At 37.4% G+C, this 17,965-nt stretch overlaps 1 protein-coding gene across 1 annotated transcript in view; it reads left to right on the top strand.

Annotated features, from left to right (window-relative positions):
* LOC128995619 (protein cereblon) overlaps window positions 1–17,710 on the top strand; it is a 39,128-nt gene extending 21,418 nt beyond the window's left edge. The window contains exons 16-19 of the mRNA XM_054420637.1: window positions 2,733–2,845; window positions 5,243–5,478; window positions 9,150–9,346; window positions 14,248–17,710. Coding sequence (XP_054276612.1) covers window positions 2,733–2,845; window positions 5,243–5,478; window positions 9,150–9,346; window positions 14,248–14,416 — 715 coding nt within the window. The 3' untranslated portion in view covers window positions 14,417–17,710. The remainder of the gene's footprint in view (window positions 1–2,732; window positions 2,846–5,242; window positions 5,479–9,149; window positions 9,347–14,247) is intronic.
* The last annotated feature ends 255 nt before the right edge of the window (window positions 17,711–17,965 follow it).

Here is a 17,965-nt window from a genome sequence, read left to right as displayed (position 1 = left end):
CACCATTTCATAACGGTTTATTTACTATTCTTTTAACAATATTAAAACCTGTGATATTTAATCTTCACAAATAAGTTATAGCACAGGTATTAAATACTACTGTGGAATCCAACATTTATTCTTTGATTCTAAGAATTTCTAAGAAGAACTATAGACTACCGGTAGGCTTTAAAATGCATAAACATACCCTTGTAAATTTGGTTATCATTCATCGTAATGTAATGACATATTTGATGTAATACAATGATAATTAAATGCCAGAAACTCAGTATCGATATCCTGTAAACTGATGCAGAGCCGGCTGAGCTCCTATCGCCAATGCCGCGCCAAGCGAATTTATGCCTATTTTTAATTTTAAAACAAGAGCAGACCTGGAAGTATTAAATGAATAGTTTTGCTTGCTTACTTAAGAAAAGTAGTGTCGAGGGGCTAATAGATCCAGAATAAAAGAGCACAAATCATAACATTGATATTTTGTTATAATGTAGGACTTTTAGGTTAACACGTTCGCTACTGCAATAGTAAAAAATTTTTCATTCACATGGACCAGCGACGCACATATGCGACGGCCGGTTTCTACCTATAGACTGCCATCGCATAGTCACATTTAAATAGACTGCCGTCGCATATTTGCGTCAGGGTTCTAATGTTATTAAAATGCTTATATCTTTGTAACGGTCTATTTGAAGGCTCTGAATTCCCTGCAGTGGTCTACAGAGATGTCTGACGCACAACTGCGTCGCTTGGTCTGTGGATATAATGATTGGTGACGTCATATGATAATTGGATGAACTGGTCTTTACTTTTCTGCATCACTGTATGTATGTATGCAGTATGTATGCTGCATTATCCTATATAGCTTTTATATTTGTTCAGTTATAAACTGTTCTTGAATAATCTGTTTTTTTTTAACTTACTTTCACCTCAAAACACAAACAAAAATGAACTGTCGCATATATGCGACGTTTGGTCTATTTCAAGAAAACTATGATAGTTTTCACTATTGTCTTCGCTGTAGACCGGGCGTTCAAAAGTTCAGGATGGAAGAAGCTAAGCCAGTTTCGTTACCTATATTGCCAAATTTGAAACTAACAAAAAGTAAAGAAAATTATGAAAGCTTACCTTAGAAAAACTATTAGGAAGTTTAATATATCTCATGTTAGGTACAAGACCAGATCTGAGTTACTCTGTTACGTACTTCAGCACCTTTCAAAACTGTTATGACATAGGACATTGGAAGAACTTAAAAAGTATTGTGAGGTACTTAATTGGAACCAAGGATTTGACGCTGACCTATTCCAAAAATAGCAAAACAGAAAAACTCATTGAATGCTACTGCGATGCAGATTTTGCTAATAGTATTGAAGATAGGAAGAGTATCAGTGGTTATATGTTTAAAATATTTGGCAACACAGTGGTTTGGAAAACTAAGAAACAACCAATAAAGGCTCTTTCCACTTGCGAAGCGGAATATATTGCCTTGGCTACATGTGCAATGGAGTGTGTGTTCATAACAAGATTATTATCAGAAATACTACTTAAGGTTCAAATAACTCCGGTTGTTATTTGGGAAGATAACCAGTCTTGCATAAAAATGGCTAAGACACTTGAAACTAAGAGATCCAAACATATTGATGTGCGATTCCATTATATAAAAGAGCTGATAGAAAATGGTAACTTAAGTAGAATTGAATAGAATAGAATAGAATAGAAAAGTGTTTTATTGACTACATACTATGTACAGTAGGCTACATGAAATGGGTGCGATACATGCACATACAACAATGGTCATACGACCGTCTGCTGGGTTGGCATTAATGTCCATTCAATATTAATGAAATAAAATTATCCCACATAAATCAATATACTGAGCACTAAAACAAAATAAAATAACACTTCTTTATGCACACAAATACATAGATATATACACATACAGATGTATGCATATATACACATATATCTATACTCTAAACATATTGTAATACAAAATTTTAAAAATTAAATTCCCTAACTAGCTCCCATCTACGTTTCCATGCAATTTTTAAAAAACTTCCAAGGCCCCGCCAATCCTTCCCATTCAAATAATCCACAAACTCCTCATATTGTATTTTTTGTTTACCAAAATACAAGAGTCGCAAGTCATTGAACAACTAAGTATGTAACTTAAGTATGTTGCATCTGAAAACCAAGTTGCAGATATTTTTACCAAAGAATTACCTATATTTAAATTCAACAAATTCAGGAAGGATATGGGACTTAAATGAAACTTGACATTTTTAACATTTGTGCCTGAAGATTATAAAATTGCGGGGGAGTGTTAAAGCAATTTCAATAAGCCTGCTTATAGTGTCATATAAATCATGAAACATATGACATTATTTATAATGTGTAATTGTTCAGTTTGTATTGGTGTTGTGTTCTGTTCTGTCTATTAAAAGTTAAATTTAATTTCCAAACAAGTCTTAAAGTTTCCTACTAATAACAGTAATGACTCCATAACCTTTAAAGTAAAAAGAAAAAATCACACGCCTAGATACACTAAAAGCTACACAGATCATTTCACACCATTCTACACTCATCCTTCACTCATATTTGGGTTAAAATACGCACCTAAGTGGCGTCCCCATCTTAATGATTGATAATTGATAATAATTGATACAGAATGGCAAAAACTTGCATAGTTGTCATGACACTGAACATGATTTCCACTCTAATCTTGTTGTGTAATGTAGGTGTAGAAGAGCTGACGCAGCTGTAACCGGGTGGCCGGCCTTTGTCCACGAGATGTACAATGCGGACCGGCTCGTACAACAAGTGAAGGAACAGCTTAGCTCTACTTTGATTTGTGAGTGATTGTTGTTTGTTATTTTCAATAGTGTATGCCTGTGGCATTTTGTTAGATGCTTGAACTGTTATTATTAATAGCCTAAGTGATGATAAAAGCTAGCTGATAACGACATAATGCCAGGCCCGTTTTTGACCATGTCAGCGCCCTAGGCACAACTAATAGTAGCGCCCTTTTGCAATATATAACAGGGTGACCACCAACCGGGAAATCCGGAAACTAAGCGTGAATTTTTTTGAACCAGGAATTATGTGTTAATTTTCTACCTGGAATTGTCAATTTACAACAGTGACGTTTCCGTGACCACGGGAGACGGGAGGCAATAATATGTCTCCACAAGGCCTCGAGGGATGATCAGAACTTTGCCGCGATCGCATGAGATGATAATAATATCTAAACGACTGCGGGATATGATCATGATTTTACCGCGATCGCGCAATACGATAATGAGATCCACAGAGGATAATCAGAATATTGCCGCGATCGCATGATACGATGATAATGTCTAAACGACCATGGGATATGATCATGATTTTACCGCGATCGCGCGAGACTATGATAATGACTAAATGACCGCGGGATATGATCATGGTCCACACAACCACGGAAAACAGTCAGAAATTTGCCACGATCGCGGAAGACGATAATGATATCCACATAACTGCGGGATATTATTAACATTTTGCCGTAATCGCGGGAGACAATTACGATGTCTTCACGACAGCGGGAGACGATTACGATGAATCACGACAGCGGGAGACGATTACGATATCTTCACGATCGCGCTGAGACGATTACGATGTCTACACGATCGCGCGGAGACGATTACGATGTCTTCACGATCGCGCGGAGACGATTACGATGTCTTCACGATCGCGGGAGACGATTATATGATGTCTTCACGACAGCGGGGGACGATTGCGATGTTTACAGGATCGCGGGAGTTACAATAATGATGTCTACTCTACACGGCTGCGAGGGATGATCAGAATTTAACCGCAATCGCGTAAGACGATGATAATGTCCACTCAACCATGGGAAAAATCAGAAATTTGCCTCATTCGTGAAAGACGATGATGATCTCCAAACAACCGCGGGAGATGACTACCATTTGCCGCAATGGCGGGAGAGGATGACAATGCCTCACGACCATGGGAGGCGATGATGTCTTCACGGCTGTGAGGGATTATAAGAATTTTATCGTGATCACGCAAGAAGATGATAATGTCCACACGACCCCGGGAAAAGATTACAATTTTGCCTCATTCGCGGTAGACGGTGATAATCTCATCACGACCGCGGGTTGTGTTCATATATTGCCGCGATCAAGGAAGACGATAATTATGTCCACACATCCGCTGGAAATAGTCAGAACTTTGACGCGATCGCGGGAGACGGACGATGATGACGTATATACAACCGCGGTAAATAATTAACATCTTGCCGCAATTGTAGGAGACTGTTAAGGTGTCTTCACGGCCGCAAGGGATTATCAGTTTACCGCGATCGCATGCAAAAACGGCCACAATTTTTTTTCTTTTTTTCTAATTTTTTGGCGCCCCCAAAAAAAGCCAATTGCCTCGCGCCCTAGGCACGTGCCTACCTTGCCTATTCGGTAAATCGGCCCTGCATAATGCTTATGAGTCTCTCTCGTGGATGAAGGGAAACCCAAGAAAGAATGGAAGAACAAAGAGAAAGAATAATGAATGACGTTTATGTTGTTATCTTTATACCCTTTTCAGGAGTGCTATTTTATGATTTTATACTTCTTTATGAGTTATCAATGTTTTATAGGTTTATAAAATTATTATTATTTTCAACTGCTTATATTTATTTTGTTTCAACTATTATAATTGACGTACTTCTCTTCTGAAACAGCACTACAGGATGCGTAATAAACCTAAATTATCATGATTGCACAATGTTGTACTTTGATGTAAAAATGCAAATCATATAATTAATTTCAATTCAAATTTTTCTCCTGGTCCCTATCATTTTTATGTATTATTATTGCTGAATAATTTTGCTAAAAGCATGAATTTTGCATGGAGCCAAAAGCCATCGGTGATTGGCAGGATTTGGACCGACCACTCCAGGTACAATAATCTAACCACAAGACCAGCTATGACCCTTTAAATTTTGTATCATAAACAATACTATACAGCAATTCCATCTTGTGAAACCAGAAGAAAATTTTTTTAATTTTCATTGGATAAAATTGTTATTTGACTTGTATCTACTAGGTAGGAAAACTGTTGACACCCTTTCTCGAATGTAGCAGGACTATTGTAATGGGAAACAGTCCACTCTAGTACAAGGAGCACAAACAACTTCACTATAAAGAAAAGGCTATTTCACTATTACTGATTTATAAATTATTTATTCCTGATTGTTTAGCACAACACGACAAAAACAAGCCGAATGAACAGGGTGCTCCAGTGAAGCTTGTGTTACCTGACGACCCAACAGAACTTTCCTTCTGGGTGGCTCGAAACGTGCCGATGAAAGAAATACACAGAGTGATGATGCTCAAATTGAACTCTCCGATCCAGAGACTTCGGTGGGAGCTGAAGATAATGCAGCAGGTAGCTTATTCTGAGTGTTTGGACGCCATTTCACCTTTTTGGAAGTTGGTAAACTCAAAACTATTGTCTCCTTACTATCCACATTATGTTAGATATCATTATTTTTTGATAGCCCAATTGAGTCGAGGATCGACTCACCTTGGGATCGAACCAGCAACTTTTTGATTCCACGGCAAAAACCTAACCACTCAGATTGCCAAACAATTTTTGACTGTAATATCACACTGCTTAACAGGGTGCTTTATTGTTATTTCTTTAAAATAAACCTTGTACATTGAAATTAAGTAAATGTTTTACTGTAGATTTAACTAATTCGTATATTTAACTAGGGTAGCTGAGTGGATACAGTGCATACCTTCAAATCAGATGGTTGCTGGTTCATTCCTAAGAATGACCGATTCTAGACTTGTCAGTCTTGATTACAAGTCGTATTTGATAATCCTCATGACACGAGAGACTTGTTATCGAGGCTATATGTATCAAAACTTACAGAAACGATAGTTTGCAAGTAGGGATGGACGAGATTGGATTTTTAGTTCGAGACAAGACGAGACGAGATTTTTTATTTCTAATAAAATTTCGAGACGAGATCGAGACGGGATTTCCCTTCTCATACACAACGAGAAATGCACGTTCAAAATTTTTACCTGATTTTGTAACATTGTTAGATGACTGTTTAAATACAAAAATAATGATAATAGGCAAGAATATTTACAATCTTTTATTAAAAAACATCAGCATAACATTTTTTTATTAATCACGCCTAACTTATTAAAAATGCCTACAATTAGGAAACATAGTGATATCAGTTAGGATTAGAGTTCAACTTATCCTAAAATAAAATAAATCATAAAATAAAAGCAATATTCATTTTTATAAAATAGTTACCGGTACTTGTTTTGACTTTTTATAGTAATAAAACATTCCTCACACTGCTTACACTTAACAAAACTTCTCAAATGTTATTAAAGTAATATTATTAAAATAATTAGGCCTAAAGTAATATTTACATTTAAAGAATTAATTAAATAAGAACGCCTTCGCAAAGGAAACACAACTACAACACGCTCCTGTATTGCGGGTATTGCATTTACTTTCTGCAGGCGTTTTAAATTTTTTTTTTTAATTTTTTTTATTTTTTATTCTCGTCTCGATAAAAATCTCGGCCAAAAAGAAATCTCGTCTCGTGTAACGAGATGTAAAATTTCCTGAAAATTTCCCGAAATTTCGAGACTTGACCATCCCTATTTGCAAGCAAGGATGCCATTAAGGTGCTCTCAGTCTATGATTGGGTCTGATAATGTGACTGGTTTAAATTTTTCGCCATTGTAACAATATTTTATTTACACAGGTATTTTGCACATGTCTACAGTAAAAGTGTGATCACGCTGTATGTTTTTTGCCAATTCTGAACAAACTGAGTAGCCTCTGACTCAGACTTGTTCTCCATGTCATCTGAAGGTCATCTTAGTAGTCAATTAGTCAACCCTAAATGTAACTGTCTCAAGTTAGTTTGGTTCAAGGAAAGGCTCTATAAGTAAGGATTATGAACTGTAAAAAAGTAGGATAGCAGCTACCTTACCTTGAAGAAGTGTAGGTAGGCCAATAGAGCATAAGGAAGAAATACTGTGTCCCTTGGTGACTTTGTCAAATGTCTACATGTGCAGAGTGTTTCTTCCGTATGTTCTATTTGGCAGGGCCGCGTTAAGGGTCAGTGGAGCCCTGGGCAAACCCAAAAGCAGTGCCCCCTTTTATCCTAGTGCAGGCAGGCGGTGGTTGAGGGGCACCCAGTGGGCGCCCCCAAACCTCCGGCGCCCCTGGGCATATGCCCAGTCTGCCCGTTTATAAAAGTGGGCCTGCTATTTGGCCTACATACACTTCAAGGTAAGCTAGCTGCTATCCTACTTTTTCTACAGTTGAAAATCCTGTAACTGTCTAAACATTGTATGGTTTTTTTGCCCAAGATGCTAAGCTCTAGCCCAGGATTCTTTTTTACATTACACCAGGTTTCAACTAGAAACTGCAAAATTTTCACTTAGGTAAAATCCATTGCTAATCAGCGAGGTTTGGTCCCCGGTACCTCAGTGACCAAAGTCCAGCTGCTCTACCACTAGACCAGCTAGCTCCCCTATAAATTGTTATGTATAGTTATTTTTCACAAATAACTATTGTGTAACTAATGCGCGAAGTGGCACATGAGAGAAATGTTTACGCAGAAGTTGTAGGTGAGTGAGGATAGCTTCTCGAGTGCAACAAAGGCACTTTGCGCTCGCGTTACACATTATATTTTTTCTACAGTTACTATAAAGCATATGAAGGGTGCTGAGAAAAAAACCCTTGATGTCCATAAAAATGTGAAATGTAACTAATATGTCTAAGGTGTAGAGCCCATTGAGTTGTACAACCTCGTGCCTTCATAACAGAGAAATAACGATCAGGGTCCACATAAATTAACAACAAAGATTTCATATGTAGAGAACTATTGCTTGTTGTCCATCGAAAACAGCGAAGTAACGCTTGCAGTCTAGTAAATGTGCTAACGCTCGCGGTGGCCAACACAGCGCTGCCTAGCCAGACGTGTGCAACTGTCAGTTGCAGATAAGCCACTTGAGGTAGGTGCATTATTCTTTCTGTTTCTGAGTGCTATTTAGCATTAGCTTTTATGTAATATGTCTGCAAATGTAAAAGCCTTACAAAGTTTATTAAAATCATGTTGATGTATCTGGATTGGAATCCAATGTAGATTTTGGTTTTCTCGTTTTCTGGGATTTATCGGGAAATGTTATAATGGGGTTATGGTTTGTATGCACCAGTAATATTTTAATATTGTCAGTTGTCTTACTACTAATAAGAATATAAAAAAGTTATGAAAAGTTTATAAATAAATAAATGAAACTCTAGTTACCTGTATTTTTTAGATTGATGAATTCAAGACAATATCACAGAATATGAGCATGAAACTGTTGAATAATGTTCCGCTTTTTAATTTTTAATAACCTAATTGACTTTATACTAATAGTTGAAACATAAATTATAGTTATTTTTCAAGTTATAACATAATAATTATTTATTTTTATCCTTATATACAGAAAAGTAAGGCTTGTTGTCCAGACAGAAAATAAAATAATTTTTTTTTATAAATGAGAGTATATGGATAAATATTTAATATAGGAAAATGCAGACAAATGTGTATAAAATAATAAATGATAGTAATTTTAGTGTAAGTTGGACTGTAAACAGAATTATTTGATTTTTAAGTTTAAAATACTCCCCCTGTAAAATTTAGTTTTTGTGACATCAATCTTTCTCTGTACCCTTCATATGTATTTATGCATTATAGGTCGTTTGAAATACTAATTATTAGTGTTTCTAACACTAAACAACACGTTTTAGGAGGTTAGGTTAATAATTCCAAGTGTTGATGGAAAATAGAATGTTAACACAAAACAACAGGTTAAGTCTTAGAATCAACACTCAAAGGCTGTGAAATGCTGCACCAGCTGATCGTAGTCGTGGTATGTGTTGCCAACTTATTTTCAAGTGTACACTTAGTATGTGCCTTATAAAAGCACACTGTTTTCTGTTGTTTGGCTGGAATACTGGAGTGCGGCAAAAATAAGTAAATACAACACCTAGCTACTTTGCATGCTATAATCAGTGCAAAAAAGCCTGCTTTGTCAGGAAATTGTAGGGAAATGACTTTGTATATTTGTTTACAGTCAAAACAGTTTCTTTGCTGCCGATCCTGCACGAACACCGTAGGTTCTGACTCAGATTTGTTTTCCATGTCAACTGAGGGTCCTCAAAGCACCTTCGTCAACCCTAACGGTTACTTGCATGAGACCATCACTCTGTACAAGGTCAAGAGCATCTACGCAGTCGGTCTACCTTCCACTGAGTTCAGCTGGTTTCCTGGGTAAGTTACTGCTGTGGTTAGAGAAACTATTTTTGTTATATGTTTTTTTTTTAGTTTAGGAACCCTACAAGAGTTTTCCATGTTAATTTAAGACAACTCGCACCTCATTTTTAATTACTATACATACTTACTCCCATTACCATTTATACCCGGGAAGGTATTGACATTACCAACCAACCACCTCCACTCTCTTACTTTTTGCGTCTTATTTATTCACTCTCAACAACCTCGTATTTTGTGAGGGGCTTCCAGGAAAGCTATTTCTCATTTGGTTTTTATCATAATTTGTTTTACCATGAATTCTGTTCCCCCTACTTATTACATGGTCTGGTCCATCTCAAACGTCTGATTTTTGTCTTGTCAACCACACCAACAAATCTCTTAGATCCATATCAAGTTTGATTCTTGATTCAGCATTTTCTTCTGTCAGGCTAAAATTTAATTGATGGAAAATTAATAGATAAGAACCTCTACACAACATTATTTCTTTTTTGCAAATATTAGGCTTTGCCATGGATGTTCTGCTCATAAACACTCTTTCCAAATGACTAGAGCCTACAACATTCTACAAGAGAAATGGATTTAATGGAGAAATGGAGGTTGTACAAGATTTAAAAATGCAAAGTATTTAATAAATACAAACTATTGCCAAAGTAAATAAAAAGTATGGACACTTACCAACCATGTTACAGTTCCTTTGCAGAAGATAGAACTGCAAAAATTATTTTTAGAAAGTCACTTACTGTTATTCCACTCTTATTGAAACAAAGAACAAATGTCTCCCAAACCATATCAATTATTGTCCTTTCTTGCGATCAAATAGCAATGCACCTTTTATATTGAAATGTAGCTGGGTTGTGGCATTAATCTGGATTATGGGTTAGTGGGTAGCTTAACCGACATTTGTGAGTTTGCGTCTAGTGTTACCACTTATTTATCATTACAATTAATTCTTGTCAACTGTACTAGCCTTGCTTTGCTTAATATATGATCCACAAAAGAGGCTTATGGGGCCCATGTTATTGGGCTAATGCAAGATCACAAGAGGCTGTCAACCTTTTGAAAAAGAATCTATTTAAATGTAAATCAATTACTTTGTACAGAAAAAAAGCAAGTGTTCCTTTATCATAACAACATAACACATTTATTGTAACAATGTAATCATAATTAATTCCTCAAAAACCTTTTCTTTGGCAAAAATTAGCAGACAAATTTTAAAGTCATCAAAATTTGCAACTTTAGTCCTTTACTTCAACTCTTTTTTGCACTAAGGACAAATACCCCCAATGCAGCATTCCTGCAGACTTAGCGAATTTCCATTTGCCTGATTTTATTTTCAACTAGCTGTACCCGCGGGCTTCGCCCCGTTTAACTTCATAAGTATTCGCATGGCTCATTCACGTCCTGGTTGAAGTTCGTTCGCTATGCTCACTCACCTTTAGGTTGGAGCTCGTTCGCTGCGCTCACTTGCCTTCAGGTTAGCTCGTTCGCTACGCTAACTCGCCTCCAGGTTGAAGTTCGTTCGCTACGCTCACTCACCTTTTGGTTGGAAATTAGCTGTTGTCATAAATTAAAAAAAAAATAATAGTGCTGCACCCTGTTGGTAAGCCTTGTAACTTTTATGCTATTGAACATCATAGAACAGAACCAACTTGTTTACTTGAAACAGCTGTTAAGATTCATTAATTCCTTTTAAATATGAAAAATCATAAGATTAACATGGGGAACTACAAAGCCACTGGGGCGGAGCCCGAAAGGGTTTTTGAGATAAGAATATGCTTTGATGTTAATCGGGAATGTGAGCTATCATCGTGCCAAATTTCAGCCCAATCCGTCCAGTAGTTTATGCGTGATTGAGCAACAAACACACACACAAACACACACACAAACATACACACAAACTCACAAACTTTCAGATTTATAATATTAGTAAGATTAAATCTATTTCAATAAAATTAGATTGGACAAGTACCTAGGTTTGCTGCTACAGCCAAGTTTGATCTAACTAAATATATGGCCATAAACTGGTTTCCGAGCATGGGATTTAGCTATGTTCTAGACTTTAACCGTCTTTAAACTCTGGAGTCGACAAAATGACTTTCCGAGTCAGGGCATTAGCAAAATCCAGAACTTAATAGACTCTGGAGTTTATTTGGCTGGTTAGACTCTGGAGTTTTATTAGGCTTTCTGAGTGCTTTATAGATCTAGGACTTAACTTGGATGCTCGTCTCTTTCTGAGTCAAGGATTTAGCAGAATTAATTAAGTATCAGATCTAAAACAGTACGAATTTAGATCCTTGCCAAGAAGGGTAGGATTTAAAATTAGATCCTAGACTTGACAGAGTATATACGCCTCAGTTGTTATTTTGAAGTCGGTATATGCACATCGTTATTATGGAATAGGAATACCTATATTATTTAGATTATGGTTGTTTACAAGCACCGCAACATAGACCCAGACATCTTGGTCTTGCACTTAACCCATTTCACATGTTTTCTGAAAAAGAGTTTCAGGATAGATTACGTTTTTAAAAAGATAAATACACGTGAGATAATTCGGTTACTGTCTCCAAGATTAAGGATCTATGATGAAAAAGCTCAACACAGTGTCATGAAATGATAACAAGGTGTTGATATGCGCTATGGTTTTTTGCTGATGGGACTCTTCACAGGGAAACTGGAGATCTTCTCCATGTGTCAGAGTCTACTGCTTTTAGAGTTATGCACAAGGTAGCCAAGGTAATATGCGGCAGATTAAGGGCAGAATTTAATAATTTCTGAAGGGGAATTTATATATATAGGATAAAGCAGACATTTTTCACTAAATACGGCTTTCCTGGGGTTTTAAGCTGTGTTGATGGTAGCTACATACCATCAAGATAAGATTTTTTGATTTTTTTACCATTAAGATTGTAAGATTGTTTGAATAAATCCAACTTCTTTATACTTTAATTCTTTTGGGAGCGGTTCATAACCTCCAAATTTCATAAGCTCTAAATCTATAACATTCAAATAATCACTGTTTCACAATGTCCAAGTTTCACAAACTCCAACGTTTAAATATTAAATCAACAGAGCGGTTCATAATGTCCAAATTTCATAACCTCCAACGGTACAGTCTGGGCCAGAAGTCTCTCTAGTGGTTGCCACAGTCAGATAGCAGGCACCGTTCGCCAGCGCTCAACTACTGATTATACGTACATTTTAATGATTGAAGAACACTCAGATGTGTGACTCAAATATGTGTTAGCACACAATGTGCAAATCAAATTTACATTTTAGCGAATTTCCCCTATAGGGAATAAGCTATTACTGTAGTACTCATGGTAAGCCCTGGTCCCGGGACCGATTTACTTTTTCGTTTTGAGGTCCCTAGAGACCAAAAACACCATCAGTTATATATATATTTATATGTGTGTCCGTTAGCGCGATAACTCGAGCAAAAATCATCCGATTTTGATGAAATTTGGTACAAACGTGTAAACCTACGTCTATTCGAACGAGTTCGCGAACCAGCATGATCGGACTATGGGAACTCTTAAGAATATATACTTATACTCTTAAGAAAGCAATTACGGAGCAACAATGATACTTCGTGTTACACCGCTACAACAGTAGAACGTGTAGCGCCTACATACCGAACCACGGCAACCTCTGCAGCGACTTCTGGCAGAGACTGTACCGTTGGAGCTTATGAAACTTGGAGGTTATGAACCGCTCTGTTTATTTGATATTTAAACGTTGGAGTTTGTGAAATTTGGACATTGTGAATCGGTGATTATTTGAAAGTTATAGTTTTGGAGTTTATGAAATTTGGAGGTTATGAAACGCACTGTTTATTTAATATTTTAGACGTTGGAGTTTGTGAAATTTGGACATTATGAACCTCCCCCATTCTTTTTTATGAAATTGCGACCATACAAAGGTAGGTATTTTAAGCCAAATGTGAATGCAGATGAGTGTATATAAAGATCTTACCAAAAGGTTATGAATTATTTGTGAAACGTAGTTTTGTGTTGTCTTAAGTGAGGCATAAATGTTATTGTAAAAATAAAAGACAATTATGCTTTTGAAATCGTTTATTGGGCTTATGAATTATACCAAAGTGTCCGACAGGGATGCAGAGCCTTAAAATCAAATATATTACTTTGAATTACAGTTAGAAATACCATCTTCTGCCATAAAAGACCATGATGTTATTTAAAGTAACGTTTTGTTGCCGAGTGCTTGCAAAAAATTCATGCAGCAATAATACAACCCAACTATACAATTTAAGTTTAAACCCTTCTAAACACATTAAAAAACTACAATATTAAAGATAAATGAAGATCAAACAACAAAAATCAAAAAGGAAATTGTATTATAGAGGTGTGCTAGCTTGACATTTTGACTTTTCAGTTAAGCTAAACTTGAGGTAATATCATGAACATCTCCCGCGGCCGTGTAGACATCATCATTAACTCCCGCAGTCAAGGAAACGTCATCGCCGTTGTTCTTAGTCGGGACAAAATCATGAAAGATGAAAATCTTCTGCCGACGGGTAGACATCATCATTGACTCCCGCAGTCTTGCGCCTGTGCGGCAACAGCGGTAATTTCCGGATTGCGCGGGCGTGACAGGTATCGGTCTAGTATTGAGAATCGGTATCGAGAATTGACACATCCCTAATTGTATGAATTTGAACAGATGGTGATTTTGGTTTCTGGGGACATCAAAACGAAAAAGTAAATCGGCCCCGGGTTCAGGTCTCTACCTACGGTAATGGCTTATTCCCATTATGGGAAATTCGCTAATTCCCTATTTGGAAAATTCGCTGAATGAAATACTTTAGCACCACACCCCTTGTCATTTTTGCTGCAGTGTGTAAACAATTAAATGACCTTGATCTTCTTATATGACAGATACGCTTGGACCATAGCAAAGTGTAACCACTGCAACCACCACCTAGGATGGATGTTTACAGCTACTAAGAGCAATCTCAAGCCACTCAAGTTCTGGGGCATCTGTCGTCAAGCCATCTTGGTCAAGTGGGTAGTCAATACACCAGGCCTCGACATCATGATTGTGTAGAGATATGTATAACTTCATCGTTTATTACAGTATTTCAATACTAATGGTAATTCAGTTTTACATGTACATGTATATGGTTGCTATCAGGCAAAATGTTTTGAAACGCAGCTTTTCAACAGGAGTGTGCGAGTATTGATTTGTGGGTTTGAATAAAATAAAATAAAATAAGAATATTTTGTGATATTTTTGATTAAAGTCTTTTAAGTTATTTGTATGTAGTATCATATTCACCAAAAGTTTTCAACTCACAGCAGACATAATGCAGGCTTATAAGTATACTTCTAGATTCTTTATCCTGTATACATTGGCATTTTACCTTTATTTTCCAGTCTAAAATTAGCTGTTACTATTACCAAGGTTTCAACGCTGGTTGAAATATGCAACTTAAATCCATTCTGTAACCACCATGGCAACCCTTAGTCATAGTCATAGTCAAGAATCTTAATTCATAAGTATACATGGTTGTATGCACATGAATAGTGTCAAATCAACCAAAAACTAATGCTTACTAAGATAAAGCCATTTTCAATTCATCTATAGAGTACAAGGTCAGATCCATTAAATAGATCCTTGAGGCTTTTTTTTTTAATATTGAGTTTTGGTTTTGTTTTAATTTTTTAAGGAATAAATTTTAAAACCGTTACTTTTGAGAAACACATTACTCCCAGGGTGTATACCAACCGGGAAAACCGGGAGAACCGGGAAATAACCTTGAATTTGAAGGGACCTGGAAAAAACCGGGAAAAAGCCGGGATTTTTGGACCGAATCCGGGATTTTTATTTTAGCCCCGGTAGAAGATTGTAGTCGTAAAACGCGTCTTGCCGCGTTTGCGGGCGACGACGATGACGTTTTCGTGACCGCGGGAGACGACGGTGACGTTTCCGTGACCGCGGGAGACGACGATGATGTTTACATGGCTGCGGTAAATATTCATGATTTTACCGCGATCGCGTACTTCGACGATTACGTTTCCCTAACCGCTGGAGTCAATGATGATGTATACACGGCCGTGGAAAGTTTTCATGATTTGCCGTGACCGCGAAAGATGACGATGATGATTTCTACACGGCCGCGTGAAATACTCATGATTTTGCCGCGATTGCGACCTACGACGATGACGTTTCCGTGACCGCGGGAGACGACGATGACGTTTTCGTTACCGCGGGAGACGACGATGACGTTTCCGTGACCGCGGGATCAACGATGATTTCTACACGGCCGCGTGAAATACTCATGATTTTGCCGCGATTGCGACCTACGACGATGACGTTTTCGTGACCGCGGGAGACGACGATGACGTTTCTGTGACCGCGGGAGACGACGATGACGTTTCCGTGACCGCGGGGTCAACGATGATGTATACACTGCCGCGGGAAATATTCATGATTTTGCCGAGATCGCGGACGACGACGATGACGTTTCCGTGACCGTGGGAGACGACGATGATTATGTCTACACGGCCGCAGATGTTTAAATGATTTTGCCGAGATCGCGGACGACGGCGATGACGTTTTCATATCTGCGAGAGGCAATGATGATGTCTACACGGCCGCGGAAGATTTTCGTGATTTGCCGTGACCGCGAAAGACGACGATGATTTTGTCTACACGGCCGCAGATGTTCATGATTTAGCCGCGATCGCGACCTACGACGATGACGTTTCCGTGACCGCGGGAGACGACGATGACGTTTCCGTGACCGCGGGAGACGATGATGACGTTCCCGTGACCGCGGGAGACGACGATGACGTTCCCGTGACCGCGGGAGTCAATGATGGTGTCTACACGGCCTCGGAACATTTTCGTTATATTGCCGTGATCGCGGTCGATGACAATGACGTTTACGTGACCGTGGGAGTCAATGATGATGTCCACACGGCCGCGGAACATTTTCGTTATTTTGCCGTGATCGCGGTCGATGACAATGAAGTTCCCGTGACCGCGGGAGTCAATGATGGTGTCTACACGGCCTCGGAACATTTTCGTTATTTTGCCGTGATCGCGGTCGATGACAATGACGTTTACGTGACCGTGGGAGTCAATGATGATGTCCACACGGCCGCGGAAGATTTTCGTGATTTTGCTGCGATCGTGGATGACGATGATTACGTTTTCGTGATCGCGAGAGATGGCGATAATGTATACATACCGCGGATATGTCCAGGATTTTTCTATGGTAACGTAAGACTGTGATGACGTTTACGTCACCGTGGGAAGCGACCACACGACCGCAGGAAATATTCAGGATTCAGCCGCCGTTGATCATGTGTTCATAAAAAATTAAGATAATATTCATGATTTTGCTGCCAACGAGAGATACGATGTTTCCGTGGACTTAAGTAATGATGATAATGAAAATCTTTGAAACAAATTTAATGTAAGTTTATATTGTATACTTAGGCTGCAAGTCTTAAATTGATTATAGTTTAAGTGGAACCAAACAAATACGCGGGAACCTGGAAAAACTTGGAAAAACCAGGAAAAAACCTGGAAAAAACCTGGAATTTCACTTTAATAAAATAGTATACACCCTGACTCCGTTCCATTACAACTTGGTATAGTAACCTGTTAATTTTGTAACCTGTTACCTTTAAGAAATTAAATACAAATCTTATTGAACAAAAAAATTATTTATTAGGCCTGTAGAATATTATATCCAAAGTTTTGCTTTTGTAATTAGTTTTTCAGATCTAAGAAGCCGTAATTTAATTTAAGTTTTGCTCTTGGGGTAACCTAATCAAGCAATTTATACTTCTCTTCAAAATTTTAACAACTTTATTCCAGTTTGTTTCAATGCCAGATGGTTGTAAGAGTAATAAAATAACTTGCTGTTGTAATGATTGTGTGTTTAATCTGCCATACCGTACTACCACCGTACCATACCAATAATGAAATAATTGCTCTACCACTTGAGTACTTGCACACCCCTAGTTTTTGAGAAACCAGTCTAAATTCAAGCGTAAAACCCTACCATAGTCTACCCTAACCCACAAAACCCTCAAAAACCTAGTCCACAGATAGTAGCCATTATTGATCAATGATTTTAGGGAATAATTTGAATTTGCATTGTTATTTAACACTTGATGAGACTGTTGTCCTTAACTGATACTGGTCAATTATGTTTATTTCACATTAATAGACTAAAGGTGAAAATGTATTAAAATTGTATAGAGTTTCTGGAATACCCCTTTTTTGGTTTTGTCGTTTTTACCATGTACTAATTAACATATATTTTCCTCTATTCACTCTTTTATAAAATATAAATAAATTAAATAAAAATATATTATAGTTTAATTGTAATATTATTTTCCTTTATCTGTTTTAACTTGGTAGAAATGTGGTATGGCAACTGAAAGACTGTAAATTCAAGTGTATTATTTATATTCTATCACATTATGTAAGAGTGTGTTTCCAAGGTGTCAAATATAGTAGTTTTTCAGTGGTCCATACTATTGTCAGATTAGATCCATAACATAGACTAAGCAACACAAGTAGACTCCTCATCCCATTGTAAATTTTGAAGCTTGTTTTTGTGTCTAGTTTGTATAC

This window comes from Macrosteles quadrilineatus, unplaced genomic scaffold, assembly GCF_028750875.1.
Source record: "Macrosteles quadrilineatus isolate MER2022 unplaced genomic scaffold, UCM_ALF_1.0 Scaffold_5__1_contigs__length_97177068, whole genome shotgun sequence".
NCBI lineage: Eukaryota > Metazoa > Arthropoda > Insecta > Hemiptera > Cicadellidae > Macrosteles > Macrosteles quadrilineatus.
The sequence above is the reverse complement of the archived record's forward strand: the minus strand, read 5'-3'. Positions and strand labels throughout refer to the sequence as shown.